General features: G+C 33.6%; 1 protein-coding gene across 1 annotated transcript; it reads right to left on the reverse strand.

Moving 5' to 3' along the window:
• Nucleotides 1-959: 959 nt before the first annotated feature.
• Nucleotides 960-24,822, reverse strand: SCPL35 (serine carboxypeptidase-like 35). The gene is made up of 8 exons (XM_011626333.3): nucleotides 24,416-24,822; nucleotides 9,721-9,828; nucleotides 7,972-8,160; nucleotides 7,809-7,897; nucleotides 4,335-4,616; nucleotides 3,551-3,687; nucleotides 2,429-2,521; nucleotides 960-1,347 (listed from the first exon to the last, which is right to left on the reverse strand). Exons 1-8 carry the CDS (start codon nucleotides 24,672-24,674, stop codon nucleotides 1,089-1,091), a joined length of 1,416 nt encoding a protein of 471 aa, XP_011624635.1. The 5' UTR covers nucleotides 24,675-24,822; the 3' UTR covers nucleotides 960-1,088.
• Nucleotides 24,823-26,652: the final 1,830 nt, after the last annotated feature.

Genomic DNA, 26,652 nt, shown 5'->3' on the forward strand with positions numbered 1-26,652 from the left:
AAACAATCAAAGTAAAGTGCACTGGTGTCAAGAAATTTGGTTTCAATACTGAAATCTTTGTGATAACCTTAAAATATATTTGTATTTTTAATTATAAAATTTATAACTTCAAAAATAGTGTAGATCAAGCATATCTATGAAAATTTGAAAATCTTGAAAATTGACGATAAAAAAAATACATTATAAAATGTACCATTTCTAAAACTTGAAATCCATTTTTTTATCATGTCCATACATCTTGATGTTGAGATGATCAATTTGAGGATATTTAGACATCAAAACAACATGTTCTAGTGAAATTTTTATGTGGGCTCTAATTTGATTGTTTAGAGCCTCGGCTCTATATAAAATTTTTCCTTTTTCTCAAAAAAACTGTTTTTTTAATAATAAATATTAACTATATTTTCTCTTTTCACGCTGATTTGTGATAGGTTAAAAACACATTATAGGATAAGCCGTTAGATCAGGGTCATTGCACCATTATAACGGATATAAGGGTCATTACATACTCCACGTAGTAAGCTTCAAAGGGATCGATTGAAATCAGAGGGAGAAATCCATTGCTTGGTTTACGAGGGAGACTAATCACAATAGAGAGCAACGGTGAGATAGCAATTGGGGGTCGCCCTGCTTACTCTAAAAAACCTAGGGCCTTTGTCACAAAATCTCAAGGGCTGGGCCGTCATGGATTGAGGGTAGTGCCGGGCTAGGCATGGGCCATGTCTAAGACATGGACTAAGGGTAGCGCTGGGTTGGGTATGGTCCAGGTCCAAGACAAGGCCAGCACGACCTTTTTTTTCTGTAATTCTATTTGGTTTGGTCCAACCCGGCCCAGCCCCAGTAGGGCCAGGGCCTCTTTGGGCGGTTCGGGGTGGGCTGGGCCAGCTCTACGGGGCTAAGGAAATGAATTAGCATTGAGCATTGATTGATTAAATAATCACGAATGAGATGTTAAAGAGTTTTTCCGAGTGAAACGTATGAAAGTTGAGCATTGATTGATTAAATACTCATGAGAGCGAGCGAGAGAGAGAGAGAGAGAGCAACAATTCCACGAGCAAGCAGTCAATTTCTCTCAATTGTTAATGGCACTAGAACCTGGAAGGGGGGAGAGGGTCGCCTGCAAGGAAGTGAACGAGGAGAGAGAGAGCCTGTTGAGGTCTAAGCACAGGTACCTGGTGACCAGCTCCATACACACTGGCAAAGGTCAGGCCACCCTCATAAACTTGAGCAAACCCTGCAACCTGCCCCTCATTGAACCAAGGCCTCCACCCAACCTTAGTCTTCATTCCCAATATCTCTAAGCTGTATCTTGTTGAAGTCACTGGTATCCTCGCATCTGTGTCCCCACTATTCCACACATAAAAAAAGAAGTCAATTTGAGGAAATAAATCAGTGATTGGAATCGGGCTCTGAATGGCCAGGAGTCTGATTGATTCGTCCGGTCCTAGTGGAACTATTCCCAATATCGGTGTACGGATAACAAAGAAATAAAAATAAACTAAAAAGGGAAAAATTGTGTCTGGGTTCCTCCAATCTTAAACCTCAGTATTGGAATAGGATTCTCGAGTAACTCTGAGTCGGATCAACAATTTTTTAATCACTGAAATTACAAAAAAAGAAAAGAAATAAAGAAATAAAACAAAAATGTTTTCCCGAGTTTTGGAGCTGTGAGGGAATATGTTTTCGAATTCACATCCAAAATCCAGCTAAAACCCAAAAACTTAATTGAAAAAAATTTGTTCCATAAGTAAATTATAATTAGATGAGAATGGGCTTTTGAGGCTCAATGAAAATTTTGAACCCGGGGAACTGTGAATGGTTCTCAACCCAGCATGGTAGAACACCAAACTTTGAGTGAGACCGAACCTAGAAAACCTTCGAAAACACTTAGCCATGCTGGAGAACTCTGGAAAAAGCCAATGTCTGAACTAATAACACTACAATATTTAGTATTACATGGATACCACCAACACAAGTATCACTGTCTACAAGTGTCGAAGGTATCTAACAATTCCACCTACAAAGCCAATATGACTCATGCATCGATATGATAGCAAATAAACTATTAGAATTTTTATAGATACAATATAGATTTTATAGTCTAAATGAGAGGTGGATGGAGGTTCTAGAGTAGAGGATTCCAAGCTAGAATGGCTAGAGTTCAAATCCCACCTTGAGCCCATTCGTAATATTTAATTAGTTTTAATATACCAAAGTAAGTATTCTCCAGTGCCGAATTGACATGTATCTACATGCGACACCATCCTAAGGCTAAAGTACCGTAATAACACTATAAATGTCATTTTGCAGTGGGAAATAAAGAGTGTGAAAACATTGCGAACTCCATTCAAGAAAAGCTAGTATTTTGATAGAATCTGTTTGTGGAAACAATTGATGTGTCTCAACGAGGGAGTGTATTCTCTTGTACCTGTAAACCCAAACGCGCAGGCCAGCTGTAATGAGCTTGGTGATGATGGGGAGAATGGATTCTGGAGAATCATTCCATTTCTTTATGACTTCACTGCACAACAGAATGCAGGGTTTAATGTTTCAAAACTTTCAGCAAAACTCATTTGCATAACAAGACAGTAAAATTCATGTGAATTACTTGATGGATATCCAAATCACTGCCATGATTGTGTTTGCACTCTTATCAAACATCTAAGCATCATGCTACCAGAAAACAATCTAATATTTGACAACATCATGCTTTATGATAATCCAGTGACAAGTTGTAAAGCAACAATTTGTCTTCCTAATATTTAAAAGCTATGGGATTATATACTACAAGACAATTTACCTTTGATACTAGAGGATCACAATCGCTTTTAACCAGATGTGAAATTAAGTCATTAGGGTGTGTCACAAAGTTCAGAAATTTTTTTTTTAACTTTGAGCATAGTCAATGGCACACCCTCATTTGCTTGACCATATATCTAATGGCTAGGGATGATTGTCACCTTCTTATAACAAAGTAAATAGTCTTATTGTAGATTTTCCCTAAAGTTAACCATAAAATTTGTAATGAGTCTACACTTCGTGGCTGCATAATGGATTTACTTGACAGTATGGCATCGTGTAAGATAAATATTGTAAGGAAAGGAAGAGGAAGCATCTAAGGATCTTCCAAATTTATGCCCCACTCTCCTAGGATTACCAATAAGTCATTTCAAGTGTGATGACATTGAGCTATAAGCATTGCTACCATAAAATACCTAATTCCATTAGAGAAACCTATTTAAGCGCCATGATTACATAGATTAGAATCAAAGATCACAATTTTAAATAGGATTTTTTTCAAAAATTTTTCCATCACTTCTGTTGTTTGTTGCAGATTTAAGAGATCCTCACTTTAGTACTATTTCCTGAAAGTATGTTAAGGCACCCCTCCAGTTTTTGGCATTTTTTCTGACTTTAGATGTTTATATGCTAGACACACTTTCTGCAATCAGAGCATCAGATGAAAGCCAAGCCAAAACATTATCTTATGAATATATGGAAAATAAGAAAAAATAAAGGAAGATGATTGGATCAAAGTTATGATATTTACCTGCATGAACTGTATGCATAAGGCAGATCTGTGACATTAGCATGCAAAGCTCTCTGTACATCCTTTCGGTTAAAAAAAGCCTCTGCGTAGTGCTCATTGCAAGGATCATAACCAGAAGGGAGCATGCCCCTTAGGTCCTGTTGAAAAGAAGCATTTTCAAAATATTGGTTTCTTTCAAAACTGTAAATAAGAAAGCAAAGATTTTCAACGTGATCCATTAATGGACGAAACTGCCTAAAAGAAGATTTTGGTGTATAACACCAGTCCTTCTTCGTCATTTCTTATGGAATATATAACTCTTAACATGACACCCTACAAAGTTTCATCAGTGGCAGAATAAATTTCTCTTGACTACTTGTTCTTTTTGCCATTTTTCCATGGAAGACATGATTCTCAATTCAAAATACCACAAATTGTTGTCCCCAAAACAAAACAGTGTAAAAGCTTCAAATATGGGAAAAAACATGTATCTACCCTTTTTTGTTGGATAAATAATTTGTAATTGCTACCCAACGTTAGCTCACGAAATACATATATAGTTATAAGAATCTATAGTATGCTGCATTTATTATACTGCTAATATTATATGTCATCTCCACAGTCAATACTCAACAATAGACGATGGCGATGACCGGTTCTTCTGCTTGAGTGGGCAATGGCAGACTTGAGGATGTCCAGCTCATCTCCAATCACCCCTTGTTGAGATGCAGAGTATAAACAACATATATCATACTGTTTCCATGACACATGTATCATGGTATGCTTTCCCATAGTTCATACTTACATTGCTAGAGAACAAGCGGCTATGGGTGAGAAGCCTCTTTCTAGATGTTTTGTCGAGAGTAGCGAGGCAGATGGGTGTGTAAAGACTGTAAATGTCAATTTCTTCATAAACTTCCATGGAGCTCCTCATGGCCAGGAGGCAAGGAATGGTTTGGTTATCACTTTTGAAGTTACATTCCTTCTTAATGGTGTGGTAGAGCGCATCTGATATAAGGGCATGGCTCCAAGCATAGTCGATCATGCCCATCTCATCTGTTTCATCATTCATCACCGCATTTCCTATCTAAAAATTTCATTGACAAGAATGAGACGGAGAGGTGACGAACTTTCCATTGCTTCACTACTAATACATAAACAATAACGTTCAAACATTGAAAACAACTTAGCAGAATAAAAATTCTTCAATTTAGTCAGATTAGTTACTAATAAGATCAAGATGTTCTAAATGCACAAAAAGTGAAAAATCATCAAAGAAAGAATTGTAAAGATTTTTAATGTAAGGAGTGTGAGAAACTATATTTCTGTATAATTGGGCCTTAAGCCGGTATAAAGATGTATTATTGAGCTTATAAAAAATGTGAACAAGAGCCCTAATATATAAGGTTACAAAGTTGTGTAGAACTCTAGAAACTAACTAATATGAGTAGACATAAAAGAAAAGAAAATATTATTCCTAAAGATAAGTGCAAGTTTTTAGATTTTCACACTCCCTCTCAAACTCAAGATGAGTTAAGAGAGAGCAACTTGAGTTTAGACATATGAACGCAGGCCTTAGTAACAAAGCACAAACAGAAGAAGCTTGAGCAGCTGCAAATTAACGATCCGTAGAAACCGACATCAAGTCTTCAGGTGCAAGGCATGACCGATAGAAGTAGTGGTCTCCATGATCAGATTGCTTGAACAACAAGCAAAGAAAGCGGCAGATCCCACGAATAGACAGCCTCATGAACAAATGGCCTCAGGAACAGATGACCTCCTCAGGAACAGACGGTGATCTTAGGAACATTCGGGATCGAGAAATTCGATCATCAAACAGGAAGTTGAGCCAAGAGAAATCCTTGGCAAATCAACAACACAGTTGGATCTTAGATTCGAAGTTGAGAACAGTAAGATCCAAAACATATCAGAGAGTCGAAACACGACTCGACAGAGAGACAGGTCATAGAGTCGAAACACGACTCAATAGAGAAATAAATTAAAGAGTAAAAGACACGACTCAACATAGAGACAAATTAAAAAGTCGAAACTTGACAAAGAAACAAATCAGAGTATAAACGACTCGGTGGCTGTTTTGTAGATGGTGCAGATCGGCCGTTTTCATAGGTAGATTTAAAGATGGGTTTCAGAACCGGCTCAACACATACCAATAAAAATGTAGTGGATTTTGAAACTATCTTCAAAAGATTCTTGAATTAGGGAAATAAAACCATGAGAAAGATGTGAATATTGACTGATGGCTTCAAGAAATAAAGCGGTGAGGTTTCGAATGGAGAATCAGAAAAACGAAACTGTGATCACGGAGAGTCAGATAAATACTGAACCTGAAATCTGCATCGTACTCCAGCAAGGAAAAGTAACCCAGATCTGAAATACCTTGCCGGAAAAAGACCCAAAACTAGTTGGTATTTTGCGTGACTAGATTCGTCAGATATTGCTGATGATTGAGAACTGTTACGACCATAGGAACAAGGATGAAATCACATGAAAATCGATCTAGAGAGAAACAGAAGTTGTAGATGCCTTAAAGGAAGTTCAACAAATTCTCTAATCTGAGCCATCCGTTTCCTAGTACTGCGAACATCATCATAACCAACACTTCATCAAGTGTCTCCTCATCCTTTTATTTTCTTTTTCTTTTTATTTTTATTTTTTACCGGCTCCCTTTCACAAAAGATCTCGGTATCTAGAAACCGCAAAAGACTACGCAGAATTCAACACTCCTCATACCACCCCTAACAAGCAAAATATCTCCTTTCCTTACGGGACGATATGCCTCCAAGAAATTAGATTTGAGATAAGCATCAAATAAATTTCCAGTAAGGCCCGCAATTAGTAGAATATGGACACGCTTCCCATACGCACTGACACCACATCCCAAAGATGAGCCCTAAGCTTGGACCTCCTAACTTTGTTCATCCTGATCTTGGGCTCATCGCAGGTCTCGTCAGCCAAAGCAGCCTGCTGCTCTATGCTATAACCACATGACCCCAAAACATCGAGAAAGAAGAGCACAACTGCTCTAAGATGGGCCAAAGCAATTATAGAACACATCTCAATTATGTTTCTCTCTTCAAGAGATTAGAGAGAGAGAGAGGGGGACGAAGCAGAGAGTAGGTTTTTCCTTTTCATGGAGTTTTCATGTGGACCATGGAAGTTTTCTGGTGGACCACGGTTTTCCTGTGGATCTCGAAGGTTTTTGAGTGGACCATGGAGGTCGAAAGCACACCCCATGGACAAATTACTCTCTCTCCTTGGAAACCTGGATCAAAACCCTCGGGTTCCATAGGGCCACTCCTTTCAAGCCCTAGAGTTGCATGATCAGGACAAAAGCAATGGAGGTCAAGGTTAGGAAAATCAGGGTTTGGATCAGGAGGAAGGACAAAATAGGAGCGAACACTCCCATTTGCCAACACTATGGTCCTCCTCTCTAACATGTGGAAGCCATAGCCAATGTTTGGCTCATTGGTAGAAGGAATGGGGAACGAGGGTTCAGGAACTGGAGGTGTGGATTGGGGTTATGATAAGCTAATGTGATTGCGTGAAAATAATAAGTTGCAGAGACGAGATTATGGCACGAAATATGTTGCAGAACAAGGATGGAAAGAGCCTCCGAATAGAGACCGGAAGGCCCAAACAAGATCCTTAAGTCAACATGTATTATTGATCTTATCAAAGATGTGAACAAGACCCCTGATTTATAAGGTTATAAAGTTGAGTAGCTACAGAAACTATCCTATATAATAAATCAACTTCCTAAATCAACTTCCTAATATGAGTAATATAAAAAGAAGAAAAATATTGTTCTTACACGCAAATTTCGAGATTTGCACAGGGAGGACATGAGGTAGAAACCTAGGATTTCATAGATAATAATCAGAGAGATGGCTACCTTCCCAATGTTTCACTACTAATCCATAACAGCAATGTTCATCAAAAAGTTGAAATCTACTTAACAGAATAACAGTTAATAAACTTAGTCAGTTTAACTACCAATTACATGATGATATTATAAATACACAAAGTGAAAAACTTTTTAAAATAGGCAATAGAGATTACTTTGGAGAGGGAGAAATGAGTGAATTCATAAGAATAAAGTTCTTCAAAACGTTGAAAACCACTTAACAGAAAAATGGTTCGACCAATGTAGAGTTTAACTACCAATAAGATTACGAAGTTCTAAATGCACAAAAAGTATCAAAATATTCCACAGAAAAGCAAAATGGAGGTTTTTAAGGTGGCGAAGTGAGAAACCTACCATGATTCCTTTAAGATTGATGTAAGACTCTTTGCCTGAGTGCTTGTTCCCATCGTATATGAGCTCAGCCAACTGAGGTACGTAATGACCTAAATGAAGGATTGAAAAATATAGCTAGCTGAGTAAAGTAGATCTATTGATGAGAGAGAGGGAGAGAGAGTACCTGCATAGCTTTCTCCAGCAATGTAAAAATCGTGGGACTTGAAGCTACGAAACTTTTTAAACCAATTCAAGAGGAAAGTGCGAGAGTCCTCTGCAGTGATACGATCCCCAAGCACCAACAAATCTTCACTTTTGTTGGTGTATGAATAACCTACACCAACTGGTGCCTCAAGGAACAGAAGGTTCGCCACTGTGTGAATTTGCACAATGAGAATACAATGAGAATCCAAGCTTCAGACCTCTGAATAATGGAGTAACATGCAGTTTACACTGAAAGATTGCCCCTCTTTTTATGGCTTGACTGGAATTTTGACTATTCATTGTTTTTCTCCAAGGTCCAAATGTTACATGAATTTTTCTTTTTTCTTATAGTATTGAGTCTCCAAAGTCCAGTCCTAGTCTTATTTTCTTTTTTTTGTTTCGGCAATAGTACATTTAGCGACTCACCTGAGTACTTCAGAACTCGGGCAGACTAGAACTTTGGAAGGATCTCACCCTGTGATTATGTACAATTTACTTGCCTCAGCAGCCAAGGCTGAGTAACTCAGCCGAATCCGACTCGGCCTATTATTCAAATACTGCTAAATACTAGTGTTTAGAAAACCAGCACAATGAGGATCCAGAAGTGGTCCACACTAACCTAGCTCCTTGTCAGAACAGGAGAATAGGTCCATTCCCTTGGACTCGCTCGGTACCACCCTAGTTATCACACGTTGAATTTTTTACTATGTTTTTTTCCTTATTATTGCAATTTGTTTTTAAATTTTTGGACTGATTCTCACACTGGAGTTTCAGTTCAATTCACCAATTTGGATAGGATTTCTGTATGGCCAGTCCACTTGGCCAATCTGGTTTTTAAAACACGGCCAAAACTGCGGTTTAATCTTTCAAACGAAAAGCTTCAGGCAAATTTTGTACAAATAGAAGATGAAAACTGGCAAAAATGAGTAAATCACTCGGATCTTTCCCAGGAATTCCTAACAATTCCAAAATATTAATACCTCAAAACATAAATGAAGTTACAAAGGTGAAATTTGAATATTCAAATTTTTACCAAACAATTTTACTTAAAATGGCAAACTGTGAAGGTAAGCTGCTACGAGCAAAAGGCCCAATTGCTAAAAGGGTGTGTTTGCATAAGGTTGCAACCTTAAACAAGCCAATTAAGGTGCACCTCTAAATTTTATTATAAATATAATTTATATTTATAATATCAAATAATTTTAGGATGGTTTGAGAATCTATTTTCATCTCTAATTACAAAATTTTAAACTCTAAAAATAGTTCAAATCAAGTAGATCTATAAGCACATGAAAATCTTGAAAATGGACGGTCTAGATAATATGTTGCAAGATAAACTACGTCGCAGATTCGAAATCTTTTTTATTTTTACATTCGTATGTCTCAATGTCGAGATGATCAATTAGAGGGTTTTTCAATATCCAAACAACTTTTTATGATGGATTTTTTAGCACCTTTAATTCTACATTTTAAGGTTGTAACCCCAATAAAAAAAATTTGTAATTAAAATACTTTAAAAAAAATTTCTTTGATTGAAAGGCACATTTTATCTGAATGAGAAAGTCCTAGATAATATGGATATATACTTCAATATTTTTTAATGTCTTTTTCTTCTTTTGTTCCTAAAATTAGCTTTTTCAACCTTTAGTTAGCAAATGCTCACGTAACAGAAAACATTTTGGGAGGTATTATGGTCATTTCCCCTAGAAATTGTAGAAGAGGTACTTGCCTTTGTTCCAAGAGTAATTGTTGAATATCAGTTTGGATTGATTATTTCTAATCAGGAATGGGCCCAGCTCCAAAGAAGCACCATATGCAATTGATGAACATCCTGGACCTGTAATCACATAGTCAGTTCGGATTATTTCGCCACATTTTTTTTCAGTTCAGTAAAATCTCGTCATATAATTTCATATGAATAAGCAACCTGATGAACAATGAAAAATATTAATTTTTTAATAGTTTATTAAGAGGGTTGAAAAAGTTGGTGTCTATATTTTGTGTTTTACTTTTTGTTTCTTGATAAATGGAATGACAAAATAAATAAAAAGCTTTATCAATGAAATATCCATGATGGCTCTTAAATCAATTTCCAACACCAACAATAAAATTTGAAACCAAAAAATGGTATAGATGCATTTGTTTTTAGAGCGAAATTGATGGTTTAGATAATTTGTAACAATATACCTTTTTTTTAGAACTTGAAATCCTATTTTTCTTCACAGCCATAATGTTCCCGTTGAGATAATCGATGTAAAAGTTTCCCAATGCTTGAATTGTACTTTTTGGATGAGTTATGAGGTCCAGCTTTTACTTACTTTGATAGGACTGCAGCCCTATGTAACCCGTCACAGCAATAACTAAATGAATTAGAGAGTACTTCCATTTTTTGGAAAATTAGATGCCCTACATGGGGCCAAAAATGGACATTGACAAGGTAGGGGAAAGTGAGAGGTTTAACCACCATAAAACTCTTCCACTTACTGATAGATAATTCTTTGGAATGTTAAGCCAGCATATGGATGTTTTCACTCAAACTACTAATCCAGATACTATAATGCATCATTCAAGACCACGGTTAGGTTTTTGCCAACGCATTTTCTGTGACTTGCATGTTGAGAGAGGCTGTTGGAAAGTTTCAGGGTACGAAAAGATTATAGGGAAAGCTTTCTATACTTTCTGTATGGCGTGGGAGATATATATTTTCCTCCTATCTAGACATCATGTGAGTCATTGACTATTTGATTTAGATCCGACATCTTAGAGTATTTTTTTTTGAGCTTTTTGTACTAATTATATGAATATAAAATTGGCACGTGTGGTACGTGTCATCATCTCAAAAGGGCGCACCTAAAAAAAATATTAAAACAAATCTTCGATAAAATATAATGACCAAAACCCTTTTTGAAACTTTTAAGAAATATTTGAGTCATTTTATTTATTGAAAATATTCATTTTATATATATATATATATATATATATATATATATATATATATATATATATATAGGTGGACATTAAGAGAGGAGTGGATGCTCAAAATTTGGTATCAAAATAGTTTGTAAAACAAAAATTAAAAATAAAATAACATATAGATGTGACATTGTATTTGAGATCATCTTAACCGTCCATTCAGAATAGACGGTTGGATAAAAGAAGCATATAAGTTTTATGTAGCATAAAAATAGCTTCTCCAAAAGATTCTATTAGATAAAGGCTTGCAGAGTGAGCCCCATTGAAAAGTAGGCGCCTGGATTCTAATTTTAGACACATGCAGATTATCAAATTCAAAATCACAATGAATTGGCATAAAAATTTGGGCAAATTTGTCTGTCGCTTTTGTAGTAGGACGACCATTTGGTAGATGGAAGGTCTAGACTTTCACGAACTCAAACTTATTTTTATGATTTGGGTGTGGATTGCACGGAGCCTAGGCTCTAAACAAACAAATTAGAGCCTAACTTCAAATAGTGTCGAGAAATTTGATTTTAATATTGAAAATCTTTGTGATAGCCGTAAAATATATTTTCAGTTTTATTTATAAAGTTTAAAGCTTCAAAAATAGTGTAGATCGATAGATATATTAAAACTTGAAAATTTTGAAAAGTGACGGTCAAAAAATATATTACAAAATATACTATTTCCAAAACTTGAAATCCATTTTTTTTTATGTCCATACATCTTGATGTCGAGATGATCAATTTGAGGATATTTGGACATCAAAATAACCTCTAGTGAAATTTTTGTGATAGGCTCCAATTTGATGGTTTAAAGCCTTGGCTATATATAAACTTTTACCCTTATTTTTATCAAGACTGGAAATTTCACCCCAAATAGATTTCCTATAACCATCTGTTTTGGGGTCCAACTTATATAGTAGTCATAAAGCCCTTGGACTCGTAGAATGCTTTCCCTTAGGTGCACGAGACGTAAAATTTAATTGTCCCCACAAGTTTTTTAAGTGTTTGACTACTCTGTCAGAGTTCCGAGTACTGTGCCACCCCAAGTTTCCCCGAGTTGGATATCTCACTCCGGAATGTAAGAAAATAAATAAATAAAAATCATAAAACAGCCCAAAAATAAAGAATTTATTCGTGATAATTTTTTTTTTTATATTTTCTAACATTTTAGCTAAGCTTGGAAAATGTATTGAATATGAGTACTTATTTTTACATTTTCCATTTTTTTTGGATTATTGTGGTTCCTATAAGGTTGAAAACTTAAACAATTCCAATTAAGGCTCACCTCCAAATTTTATCATAATATGTAATTTCGGTGTAAAATATTCTTAAGATTATCTCAAAATCTCTTTTCAAATCTAATTATAAAATTTTAAATTCCAAAAATGGTTAAAATCAAGAAGATCTATAAATATACGAAAAACTTGAAAATGGACGGTCTAGATAATGTATTGCAAGATGCACTATTTTTTAGGCTCAAAATATTTTTTTTTCATATTCATGCATCTCGATGTCGAGATGATCAATTAGAGGGTTTTTCAACATTAAAACAACCTTTTCAGATGGATTTTTTATGTGCATATTTAATTCTACATTTTAATGTTGCAACTTTATATAAATTTTTTCCTTTCTAAAATACCCCAATCACAAATTGATTTTTTTTTTTAATTCTATTTTTCACTATTTTCTTAACTTCATTTAGATGTGTTTTGTTTAATTTTAATTCAAATATATTTTTCCTATTTTCTATATTTTGGAATATTTTGATTTTTTTTTAACATTTTTTTGCTGCTATAGTACTCAGACCTACTCGGGCCGAGCTGTAGTTTCAAACACTAATTTGTTGCAATATAAATTATTTTTAGAAATTGAAATCCTATTTTTTTTTCAACAACTATAATGTTTTAGCTGATATGATCGATTTAAAGGTTTTTCAAGACCTAAATTGCAAATTTTGATGAGTTGCGAGGTAAGGCCTTACTTATTTTGAGAGGGCTGCAGCCCTCTCAAACCATTTTCCTTTTTAAAGCCATAGGGATTTATTGTACAAGTTTCCCTGCGGGTTAAGTGTATTTTTTCAGGCATAATTTTTAAGGATGGATTCTTTTGACCCTGGCAAATGTCCATCAAAAAGATTTGAAAAAAACAAGTTTACGCAAGGAGTCAACTTTATAGATTTAAGGTGCACCTAAAAAATTTATCATGAAAGGTTGTTTTAATGTTGAAAAACCCTAAAGTTGATCATTTCGGCTTCGAGATACATGGATATAAAAAAAAATGATTTTCAATCCTTAAATATAATGCATCAGGTAATGTATTACATGGGCCACCTATTTTCAAAAATTTTAATTGCTTATAGATCTGCTTGATCTATATTATTTTTTAAACTTCAACTGTCATAATTAAGAGTGAAAATAGATTTTAGGCCATCATAAAATTCATTCATTGATTTTTATTTTTTTTTTGGTTTTTCCATCATGAGGGTTTTCAATTCGACATTGAAACTACTTCTTTTAATAATATTTAGAGGTGTAATTTACTTTGATCGTTTAAAATTGACACATTATACAAACCACACCCTTTAAAAATTTATAGAACAGTTTTTTGAAGAGGGCATATATGGTGGGCTTGTCTGTAATCCTTGTTAGACCTACCGTTAGCTGTGCTTAAGATTAAATTTCTTTTAAATATTCTACCATTTTCAAACTCTCTAAAAATTGGAATTCAATGCATACGCCCAACCCAAAAAATTAAGCTAAATACAATGGTAAGGTGAAGCGATAGGCGTTGAGATCATACGAGAAACTTATTAAAACCTTTGATCATTTTACCTTTTTATCAAAATACATCTTAAATTTCAACTATTGTCAGCGTACAAAAAAAGATCAGTGACCCAGATTTCCCATCTGAAAAACCGACGTGGATCGGTGGATTGGCATACAAGATTAGCGATCTGGCCAAGTGAATCAGCGAGCAAAAAATTAAAAAATAGAGAACAAAATAAAGAACTCAGAAAGATAAAAAATAAAAGGTGGTGTTGCATGGACTGGTACTCAGACAGAAACAGCAATTTTCGATATACGATGGGAATCAAAACTGTTCCACCAATGCTCGATTCGGATCATGTGATTCATATTTGGATCAACATTTTCAAAACCCTCATCCTCATCTTCATCATTCAAGCCATATCCTTATTAATAGGGGTCGGTTATATGAATAATATATCTTTTCTCACTCAAGGCCTATACCTTCAGTAAAAATAAAAGTCAACGTATATTTTTTCACTCTATTGATCAGTTTCTAAGATTAAATCAAATAAAAAAATAAGTTGTTAAAAAACTATTTTAGGGCATCATATATATATATATATATATATATATGTTAGCGTAGGCTACATATGAGCCCAATGACCCAAATTGAATCTGAGTCATTCCAATGATTACGATTGCCTTTCATATTTTAATTTTAATTTTTTTTTATAAATCCAAAGCACTTTAAATTTTGAACGTATGTTCTTTAAATATAAGAAAATCTAATAAAAATATCAAAAAAATATTTTGTGAGAAATAAATTAACCAAAATACCCCTAAAACTTTTCAAGGGTATTTTGATCAATTTATATTTTACGAATTATTTTTTTAAAAATTTTTTATTAGGTGAGCCTTGATGAGAAAAATAAGTGTCTAAAATTTCAAGTGATTTGGTTTTGTAGAAAAACAATTAAAATTCAAATAAAAAATGAGTTGTGTTCGTCAGATTGGCCTAGATTGAATCAGGGCCGTTGGGTTTATATGTAATTGTAGCATTATATATATATATATATATATATATATATATATATATATATATATATATATATATATATATATATATATGGAAAAGTCTTCTCAAAGCTTATAAGCGAAAATGAACAGTGATTTCACCTACCATCATCACTGTCAAAAGTTCATCGCACGGTCACGATTGTCAGGTAAGGTTTTATTTTTAATTTTTTTTTCTACAAATCGGAATGACCTAAAATTTGGAGCATGTGTACATCTTAGTGAGATACACCTAATAAAAATATAAAAAAATAATTCGTAAAAAATAAATTGATCAAAATACCCTCGAAACTTTTATGGGGTATTTTGATCAATTTTTTCATGCAAAATAGTTATTTGATATTTTTCGTAGATTCACTTATTTTTTATGAACACGCTCCAAATTTCAAGTCATTCGATTTGTAAAAAATGAAAAGAAAAATGAAACACTACCGGACAACTGTGACTGTGCGATAAACTTTAGACGGTTATGAGCATAGGCATTTCACTGTTCATTTTCGCCTATAGGCATTGCGTAGTGTTTTCCTAGAAGGGCGAAAATGAATAGTGATTTCGCATATGCTTAACCATCCAAAGTTCATCGCATGGTCATAGTTGTTTGGTAGTGTTTTATTTTTCAATTTTTTTTTTTACAAATTAGAATGACTTAAAATTTGAAGCATGTGTTCATAAAAAATAGGATAATCTAATAAAAATATAAAAAAATAATACATAAAATATAATTTGACCAAAATACCCCTAACAATTTATGGGGGTATTTTGGTTAATTTATATTTTATGAAATATTGTTTTCATATTTTTATTTGGTGTGATTCACTAAGATGTACTTATGCTCCAAATTTCAGATCATTCCAATAAATAGAAAAAAAAATGAAAAATAAAACACTACCAAATAATCGTGAGCGTGTAATAAACTTTGGACAATTATGAGCATAGGTGAAATCACTATTCATTTTCACCTATTGGCGTTGGGAAGACTTTTTCTATATATATATATATATATATATATATATATATAGGGAAAAGATCATGTCAGCCCAAGGGCGTACTGCTATAGTAAACGCCAACGGCTCAGATTCAATCTGGGCCGATCAGACTATCTAGAATGTCCTCTAATGTTTGAATTTTAAATTTTTTTTGTACAAATCGGATTGATTTGAAATTTGGAGCGTGTGTACATAAAAAATAGGTGAATCTTGGAAAAAAATATAAAAAAATATTTTACATAAAAAAATATTAAAATACCCCAGTAAAATTTCAAGGGTATTTTGGTCAATTTTTGTTTTACGGATTATTTTTTTTATATTTTTATTATGTCTACCTTGATGAGAATAATATACACCTAAAATTTTAAGTAATTTGGATTTATAAAAATAAATAAAATCTAAATACGAAAAGAGGTCGTGACCATCAGATCGGCCCATATTTAATCTGGGCCATTGGTGTTTACTGTAGCGGTCAGCTAGTGGGCACACAGAATCCACTCCGATATATACATATATATATATATATATATATATATATATATATAATGAGAGGCAGCTAAGAGAGGCACTTCCAGTTCCACTACTCCAAGTCACTGTAGCGGTTAGCTAGTGATCAACTTGATTTGAAAAACTATCATCTTCCTGGAGAACTTGTACCTCATCAATTGTCTTCCCCTTACCATCTATGTTTAGTTTTTCAAGTTTTTTGATCAAGTCATTCACCAATTCTTTATTATTCTCTTTTTTCTTAATTCTTTACAGGCTAAATTTTCCTGCTGCTATACTTAGTGGTGGTTTAAATAAAATTGCTCATTTTTCCCTCTCCTCCTTCTTCTCTTGATGTCTTATTTTATTTAGTACATTTTCTATTACGCTAGTTTTCTTTCCTATAGTTTGTAGAAAGATATTTGTATAGTTATTTTGCTCTATTATATGAGGTATTCCTTCGAGTTTGGCTATATGATTGTCAGATTCTTTGGGCCCTAGCTTAAAAAGTGGAGCTTTCATTTCCTGTTTTTCTCCTTTTAATTGTAAACTCGATTCAGGGGGGTAGATAAATTCTATCTTTTCACCTTTAATTGTATGAAAAGTTTGAAAGGGATTTTGAACTGTATTTACTTTAAATTCTGGATACCTAATGCCTTCTTTTTTTAGAATATAGCTGAGCCATTTGAAGAATTTGACATTTGTTTTGTGCTGTAACATAAATTTATTAAATTTTTTATGAATTTTTTTTTTAAAATTTTCATTAAATTCTTGAAAAAACCATTATGTTATTTGGTTGTTTTCTTTTAAGAGAAAATCTTTTTGGATCCACTCTTTATCAATAATTTTCATCAAACTTTTGGATGATGAGAATTTCGAAATCGAATTCAGAAAGAGTTGGTTCTTCATGTTCAGTTTGAGAAGAACTGGGGGTATCAACCTTATAAATAGGGTGTTGGATTTGGCTTGAAGCTTTTCTTAGTCCTTCAATAATTATCCTCTCATTATGAGTTTTTTCATAATCAGTTTGAGGAATAGAAGAGGTTGAAGTTCTATGTAGAATTCTAGGATGTGTATTAGAAATCCTCAGCCTACTTCTCCTAGAGGATGGGAATTGTATTTCTATTTCTCCATCAAGATATTCAACTATTTGTTCTGGTTCTTTATTTTCAGGGATCTTAGTATGGGTTTCAGACTGGAGTGACTATTTTTCAGGTAATTTCTCCTGTTTCCAAGATACAGACCTAGATATGACAAGATTGGATTTGTCCACATTAGTTTGAAAGAAAATAGTTTGACTTTTAGTATCCATTTGCCTAGCATTAGGGCAAAGAGTGTTTATAACCTTATAACAGATCCTATAAACAAAGGCTAGGTTTTGTGATCCTAGATCCATTTCAAAACCTTGAGTTTTAAGGTTAAGAGTCAAAAATTTTAATAGATTAAGATCCGATAAAGCTACTAAGAAATTTGGAAAGCAGTAGAAGTATATAGGTCTATTACATAGAGTAAATTATACGATTTCTAACAAAGAATCGGTAAATCCTCTATGTCTATTATCTTTTAAACAAAGTAGTACAAAATTGTTTAATCCTGTTCTTGTTAAGGGTTTCACGGCTATTTGGACAAGACCTATATGAAGATAGTTGTAATCCTTCTTTTTATGTTCTTCAACCATTTTAGTTGATAAAAGTTGAAAACTATCTTGAGTTTCCATTACGGAAATAGTATTTTCAATAGTTTTAATTGAAAAACTACTTCGGAAATCAAAAGTCCCTTTTTTATAAACATCAGTTGTGGGAACTTTTAGGATATTCCAATTTTGAATTTGTTTCTCAATATTATCGATAATCACTTCTTCCTTATTATTAACTTGGAGAGTATTACTGTTGGAACTAGAAGCGGTTATGTTCGATAATGTCCTGAATAAATTTGCCATTTTAATCTTGGTATTACCCAAAATCAACTGGAAACAGTCTCTACACCTTACTGCCTTCTGGCTAATGGTAATCTTTGGGTCACAACGACTTCAGGGATTTTGACAAGATTTAAATGAGCAAGGATATTCAGTTCACCATTGAATAGCAACTAGGCTCTGATACCAAAAAAGAAGAAACAAAAGGAAGAGATCTACCAGAGTAGGTCTAAGATAATACATCATAGTTGGAGCTATAAGCCTAGTTTTTCTCCCATAATCTATTCGATTAATATATATATATATATATATATATATATATATATATATATATATATATATATCTTAGGCTTTAAACAATCAAAGTAAAGCGTACCTTAAAATAGTGTTGAGAAATGTGGTTTAATACCAAAAATCCTCGTGATAGTCTTTAAATATATTTTCATATTTAATTATAACATTTAAATATTAAAAAATACTATAAATCAAGCAGATCTATAAAAACTTGAAATTTTTGAAAATTTATGGGTTAAAAAATGCGTTACAAGATACACTATTTCCAAAACTTGAAATCCATTTTTTTTTTTTTGTGAGGTTTTAATACCAGAAATCCTCGTAATAGTCTTTAAATATATTTTTATATTTAATTATAAAATTTAAATATTAAAAAATAGTAAAATCGATGGGTCAAGAAAATGCGTTACAAGATGCACTTTTCCAAAACTTGAAATCTATTTTTTTCTGATGTCCATACATCTTAATGTTGAGATGATCAATTTGATGATATTTGGGAATCACAACAACCTCTTCTAGTGAATTTTGAGGTGGCGGCTATATATATAGAAATGATCCTATAGGACCCTCCCTTATCCATGTGTATAGGACCCCAAAGGATCACCATTCAATTTAGTACGGATCTATAGAAAAGTCAAGTCCCACACCTATGTGATAATTTTTCTAGAGATATGTGCCAACTTTAATAGTGACCCTTTAAGGTCCTACATACATGGGTGGGGGAGGGTCCTATAAGATCATTATATATATATAGAGTAATGATCCTATGAGACCCTCCTACACCCATGTGTGTTGGACTTCACTTATCAAGATATCTATGCCAAATTTAATGGTGATCATTTGGGGTCCCACACACATGGATGTGGGAGGGTCTCATAGGATCATTACTTTTATATATATATATATATATAAATTGTTCTTTTGTGCATCTTTATTTCTACATATTTTAAGGTTGCAAGTTGAGTTGAGTTCTGGTCAGTGTAGGAAAGCACGAACCGGGAACGGAACTCGGCCTAGGCTGGGCCAAGTAACTTGGCCCTAACTGGGAAAGTCTGGGCAAGCCAAAAAGTGTTAAAAAAAATAAATGACAAAAAAAATCTCCAAAAAATATGAAGAATATGTTTAATGTTCAATTAAATAAAACACATCTAAATGAGGTTAAGAAAAAAGTAGTGAAAAACGGATTTTGAAAAAGTCAAATTGTGATCGAAGGTATTTTAGAAATAATCCAAAAAGAAGAAAAAAAAATAAAAACAAGTATTATGGCCAAAACACTTTGCAATCTTTGTCAAAATAATAGAACATATAAAAAATATATTACAAAGAAATTTCTTATTTTTTGAATTTTTTTTATGAATTTTTTTTTTTAAGATCCCGAGCTTGACCACCAAACTCGAGCATATTTGGACCATGCATGGGCCGGGTTCGAGTAACCCGGTCTGGTCCGATTTGACCCGGCCAAATTTTCCTATACTAGTTCAGGTGGCCTCTTATTTGACTAGATCCAAACCCAAGCCCGACCAAGTCAGGTTTGGAATACACATACAGCTAGGGTGAGGTTGTATAGAGCTGCTTGCTTGTACTGTAGAAGTAATGCATATCTCAAGAATTTGCTTAGATGATATCATTCCGAAGCAAAAATCTTATGTCCCTATTTATTATAATAATGGTCTAGATAATTTGTTACAAGATATGTATTTTTACAATACCGATGCATTTCGAGGTCTAGATGATAAATTGAAGGGTTCTTCAACACCCATACACTCTTCTATAGGATTTTTAAGGTGCCCCTTAATCAACAGCATAAGGTTGCCACCTTATATAAACTTTCACTACATATATATATTGGGGTATGAATTCATGTTACTTATCATTGTAATATAATGAAACTACACTTTTAAAAAATCATATTGATGGCACTCGTATAGCTCCAAATTTTGCAAAGGCACTCTCTTCATCCCAATAATTAACTCCAAAAAAATAAAATTCAATTTGTACTTTAGATATGGTCAAAATAAGCCCCTTCCAACAATGAATCTTAATCGTCTATTTGGTGAATCTTGGGAAGTAGCTATTTAAGAACTCAAAATCAATTTGTTCATTTTAAAAATTATTCATCTAATGTTAACAAAGAAATTTTGAAAAATTGGAAAAAAAAAAAAAAATAATTACAGGAACTTGATCTAAGCATCTCACCAAAAGGACATCCTATATTAAGTGGGTAAAGAAAAAGCACTTTCTTCTACATTTTCAAGTTTTATTTTATTTTTCTAATTGTTTAACATAATGATAAAGAGTTTATATTCCCTATTTTTTAATATGATATTGTATACAATGGGACAATTACATGTAAAATTGGGTGGTTGCATTTATTCCATTGACCAACCTCAATGTTCAGAAGAAATTTTCTTGAGCTTTGTGATAGACGTAAGCTATCAAATTAATTGTGACCACTTTGTGCCAAACGTAATATATATATATATATATATATATATATATATATATATATATATATATATATAAAAGCCCACTAGCTCATATCTACATATGAGCTTAATGGCCAAGATTGAATCTGAGTCGATCTGACGATCACGATCTCATTTTGTATTTAAATTTTTTTTTTTTTTAAATCCAAATTATTTGAAATTTTAGGCGTCTATTCTTTAAAAATAAAAGAATATAATAAAAATATCAAAAATAATAATTTTCAATAAATAAATTAACCAAAATACTCTCAAAAATTTTCGGGGCTATTTTGATCAATTTATTTTTTATGAAATTTTTTTATTAAGTGCGCCTTGATGAGAATAACGGACTCATAAAATTTCAAATGATTTGGATTTGTAAAAAAAAATTAAAATTAAAGTACGAAATGAAGTCGTGACCGTCAGATCCCTAAATTTAATATGGACTGTTGGGGTCGTATGTAGACATGAACCAATGGGCTAACCTCAATATTATATATATATATATATATATATATATATATATGGTTGGGCTAAGTCGTCATTAATTTGGACCTACCTGAATGGATAAGGGCTAGGATAGCGATGGAGCTGGACCCAACCTAGGTCCCATCGATGTAAAATGGACCCTATTAATCAACTAGGTTCAATCAAGGTCTGAATTGGTCAACCCGTCAAGTTGGTGGATCAACCCGACCCACCTGAGTGCCACTGTAGAAAGGTATTCATCTTGAGTGGTAATGTGTGAATCATGATGCATGAATAGCGGTGGCAATTGGGTTGAATTGGTAAGTCAGTCTATTTTCATATGACCGAAGATCTAACTTGGGTCTAGGATCCATCCGCGGCCTTATTGCGTTGGATAAGGTACAGGTCAAGGTCAAGGTCAGCCCGACCCAACCTAAGTTAATATTTATGTATAATATATATGTACATTTACAATATTATTTATAAGAAAATTGTTTCGCACAAGCTAGACAGTATGTCTGCAAGCGCTTCCAAAGCGATTTAATTCTATATGGACTAGTAGAAGCAATTGAAAAGTCCAAATGTTTTATAATAGAATCATTATTTTTAATTTTTAAAATTTATTTATTTTATTTTATTCATGATCTCTATGTTAGATACTACATGTCTTTAAAAAATAGGTCAAAAAACCCATATGAAAAATAGATTTTTAAGTGGTGACTTAATTCTTTATGAACCAGTAGAAACGGTGACCTTATCCATAAATACTATAAAATCTCTAGAAGTCCAATTAGGAGGCGGTCGGGTTCGTTAGACCCATTAATATGCACCTATAATATGCACCTAGACATGAGATATCCTAGGGGCAAAAGGTTACCTTACAGTGCATTTATAGAAGCAAATGGACAAACGGGCATTTAAAAGTACTCATACCCCTATCCCAGTAAAGCCTCACACTTTTCGTGGGGGTTCATGCCTACACTTTTAGCGGGGGGCGTCCCGATAGTCTTATCGCGCATGTCTGGGGCCTCCAATGGATTTTGGGGTTCGAATCCCCAGTAAAAACACGAAAAGTGCGGTGGTCGACTTCCAGTTCTCCTTTCCTACAGAGAAGAAACACTGTACTGGGTCTGCTTTTGCAGGGCCTCGCCCAAATGACACTGTGAAAAAGTATATTTTTAGAGGCTTTTAGAACCGTTAAAAGCATGAAAGACCGCGCCTCCAAAGAAGACAATGATTACTGCGTTAGAAAAATTGGGAAGCGTCACGCTGTAAAAGCTTATCCTTGACAAACTATTTTTCTTTTGGAAATGTATAAAGTTCGATTATTTATTTTTAATATAAGGAGTTTATAATCAATTTGGACCGTTAGATGACAAAGCAGACGGCCAGGAACGTGCTATTTTAATTATCTTCTTTGCTTTTGGGATGTTGGGGCTTATCCAAACTTTGGAAAGAGTTGTGGGGAGAGAGAGACAGGGCTCAGTCTTCTCTCTCTCTCACTAAACTCCGTCGACAGGGAGACAGAAGGACCGGGCAACTTGATTGACTCAAACGTTGCATACAATAAAGCGGTCCCTCTCTCTCTCTCTAAATGGATCTATGTAACATCTGAGTCTCTCTCTCTAAATGGATCTCTGTAACATCTGAACTCTCTCTCTCTAAATGGATCTATGTAACATTTGAACTCTCTCTCTAAATGGGATCTGAATTCTCTCTCTCTCTCTAAATGGGATCTGAATTCTCTCTCTCTCTCTAAATGGATCTATGTAACATATGAACTCTCTCTCTAAATGGGTTCCCTGCAACATCTGAATCTCTTTCTCTCTCTCTCCTGATTATGTCAAGTTGCAATATGAATGGATTTCTCTGGATGGGCCACTTCCCCCCAAGGCATCTGATACAATCAAGTCGCATTTGCATTTCTCTCTCTCTCTTACTATGCTCCATCAGCGTCAGGCAGACAGAAATTAAGAAACTATTGATTAAGACAATTTCTCTCTCTCTCTAGACTGGACGTGGAACTTCTAGAAGCCACAGTGAGACGACAAATATTTCCACATTCCATTTCCAACTTGCTCTAAACCAAGAAACTATTGAAGGGGACGAGGAATTCCAAATTCAGCTTTAAACAGGTCTTAAAAAATCTCAGATACAGTAAATGTTAGAGGAATCTCAAAGTAAAAAAACTGGTTTCTGAGCCCTAATGTCGATGGTCGAGATACCTGTAATACCAAAACCTTGTCCAATCAATCATCTAGTTTCCATTAAAAAGTCTTACTAAGCTTAAATAGTTCCTGTTAAACTGAGTCTCAGTAAAATCCTCAAGTTACTACCGCTCCATTCTTAGCCACAAAAAGCCTAGCCAAAACTCAAAAGACCTTCTAATCCATAAACAGAGTCTATAAAATATCAAATTCGAATTTTAATATTTATCTCGTGTTTGGAATTATTAAAAAATTGCAGCATAACTAGTTTCATTATTAATCATTATTACAGCTCTTATTCATCAAAATTTCTAAATTAATCATGGATATCATTGTTAAGCTATCATTTATTGTTAAAAAACCGCAGTAAAACTTGATATTAGTAGTACTGATTAAAAAAAAAAGATAATAGTCGGTAAACAGATAAACAATCACATAGGAACTTTTCTTCAACTGCAAATTCGCAGAGTCTCACCAGTGAAGCAACATATTCTTTCAAAAAACACACAGAGAAGTTACAAAACTAATAACTTTTAGGCCCTAGCAATAAATCACAAAAAAGGAACATAAAGGCGCTATCTCGGTCCAAATATAGTAAAACAATCGCTATAGATCTCAACTTTCAGCAATGAATAACAGATTCTAAAATAAATTTCCTACAAAATCACTTGATTACTCAACGCTTAGTAGAAAATTGCAGTAGAACTCATCATTCATCAACAAAAAGTGCAGAAAACCCTGTGAAATAACAATTAAACAAAATATAGCTCACAAATCTCTTCATAGCCATTAAAAAAACAGTAATTAGGGCACAAATCGTACCTCCATTGAGCCAAAGCAGCAGAGGTTTCTCTGAAACATTCCCTTGAGCTTCAAAGAACCAATAAAACAGAGCTTTCCCATCTCCTTCTCTCAATCTCACATATCCTGAATAGTGCCTGAATTCAACCGGAGGCTGACCAGGAAGATTCAAAACCAGGTCATCTTCAGAGCTCTCAGCTCTTGCTTTAGCCGCTATTGCATAAGACGCTTGAAGAAACGAGATAAAAATGCACAGCAAAACCGCACCGTAATCCGCCATTATCCACAAGTTTGTAAAGATCTCGTCAGATGTCGACGGAAATTAGGCCGGAATATAGACGAAATGGCCGGAATGGGAACAAAACGGCCGGATAATGATAGGAAAAGAGGCCGGAAAATGGCGGGCTTAGCCTTGGTTATTGGCCCCTGAAAATGAATGCAAAAAATGGGACCCATTTATATAGAGCACGAGAAGAAAATTTATTTTTCAAATTCATGTAATTTTGAGAAAAATAATAAAAGAAAAACATCTCTTCGCCGTGTGCTCTTAAGTCCTATATCTCACAAGACTCGAACTAAAAATATTACTTGTATATAAAAAATCTTCATCTTTTTTATTTTACAACCCCTAGATATTTTTTGTCGTAAATTTTTTATCTAAACAAACAGTAAAATAACACTTTGTTAAAATTTCATCACTCTCTAAAACTCTATCTCTTTCTTTACTTTTCGGTGAATTTACCGACTAAAGGATTTAGCTTGAGCTCGAACACGAGCACACCTTTTATGTACGAGAGAGATGGAGTTTGGGTTTTAGAGAGAGATGAAGTTTTAGAGAGAGATGAAGTTTTAGAGAGAAAAAGATAGAGTTTTGAGAGAGAAAAAGGCGATGTGAGAGAGAGATGGTGTTTTAGAGAGATAGAGTTTTAAGAGAGAAACGATGACGTGAAAGAGAGATATAGCTATTTCATAAGTTGTTCAGGCTAATAATACATGGTCAAAAAGAATTAAGGGGTTGGAAGATAGAAAAGATGGAGTCCTGTTGCTTATAAGTAATATTTCTAATTCTTGAATCTGATGAGATATAGAAGTTAAAAATAAGAGATAATATGATATTTTCCCAATAATAAATAAGGCACAATATACTTTTGGTACTGGCTTTAATGAAATTATGGGGAAAAGGTTTGTATAAGGTGAGCACCTTTATATAAGGTGCCAAACCTTATAATGTACCAGGAAGGTGCACCTAAAAAACCTTATCGACCTCGAGATTTATAGACATGAAAAAAAAAAGATTTCTAGTCCCAAAAATAGTTCATCTAATTACACATTATCTGGACTGTTCATTTTTTGAGATTTTCAAGTGTCCTTAGATCTGTTTTATCGTCACTATTTCTAAACCTTTAAATTTTATAATTAGGGGCAACAATGTATTTTCATATCATCACTCTTTGTGGCATTGAAACGGCATTTTCAACATAGTTTTGCGGTGCACCTTATTTCAATAGTATACAATTGATACCCTATATAGACCTTACCTACTAAATTTTGTTAAGAGGAGTAGTTCGGGTATTGAAAACCTCATAATGCTTGAAACTTGAAGTTCTAACCTTAGTTATAAAACTTAAAATTCCTGACTGTTCAAATTGAGCAAATCTACAAACGCCTTGAAAATAGATAGTCTACGTAATTTGTCACTATAGGTAGTATGTTCATGGTTTGAAATTCTTTTTTTCTTTATATCCATATACATTGTTGTTAATTTGAAAGTTCTTAAACTTACAAAACATAATTTTATTTTTTAGGTGCATCTTATTTCTATAGGGTGAGGTTTGTATAGAGCCGAGGCTCTAAATAATCAAAGTAATACACACCTTCAAATAGTATCGAGAATATGATTTCAATACTGGAAATCTTTGTGATAGCCTTAAAATATAGTTTCATCTTTAATTGTAAAATTTAAAGCTTCAAAAACGGTGTAGATCAAATAGATTTAATGAAAACTTGAAAAGCTTAAAATTTTATGATCCAAAAATTATAATATGCACTATTTTCAAAACTTGAAATCCATTTTTTTCTCATGTCCATGCATCTTGATGCTGAAGATATTTGAGCATCAAAACAACCCCTTGCCATGAATTTTTTGGGGTGGACTCTAATTTGATTGATTGTTTAGAACCTCGGCTATATATAAACTTTTTCTATTTCTATAATATAAAGTGGCAATCTCAAACAAATTTTTTCCCTCCTGGAAATAG

The sequence above is a fragment of the Amborella trichopoda genome, chromosome 9, assembly GCF_054954075.1.
Source record: "Amborella trichopoda isolate Santa Cruz 75 chromosome 9, AtrichopodaSantaCruz75HAP2 v2.0, whole genome shotgun sequence".
In the NCBI taxonomy this organism is placed as follows: domain Eukaryota; kingdom Viridiplantae; phylum Streptophyta; class Magnoliopsida; order Amborellales; family Amborellaceae; genus Amborella; species Amborella trichopoda.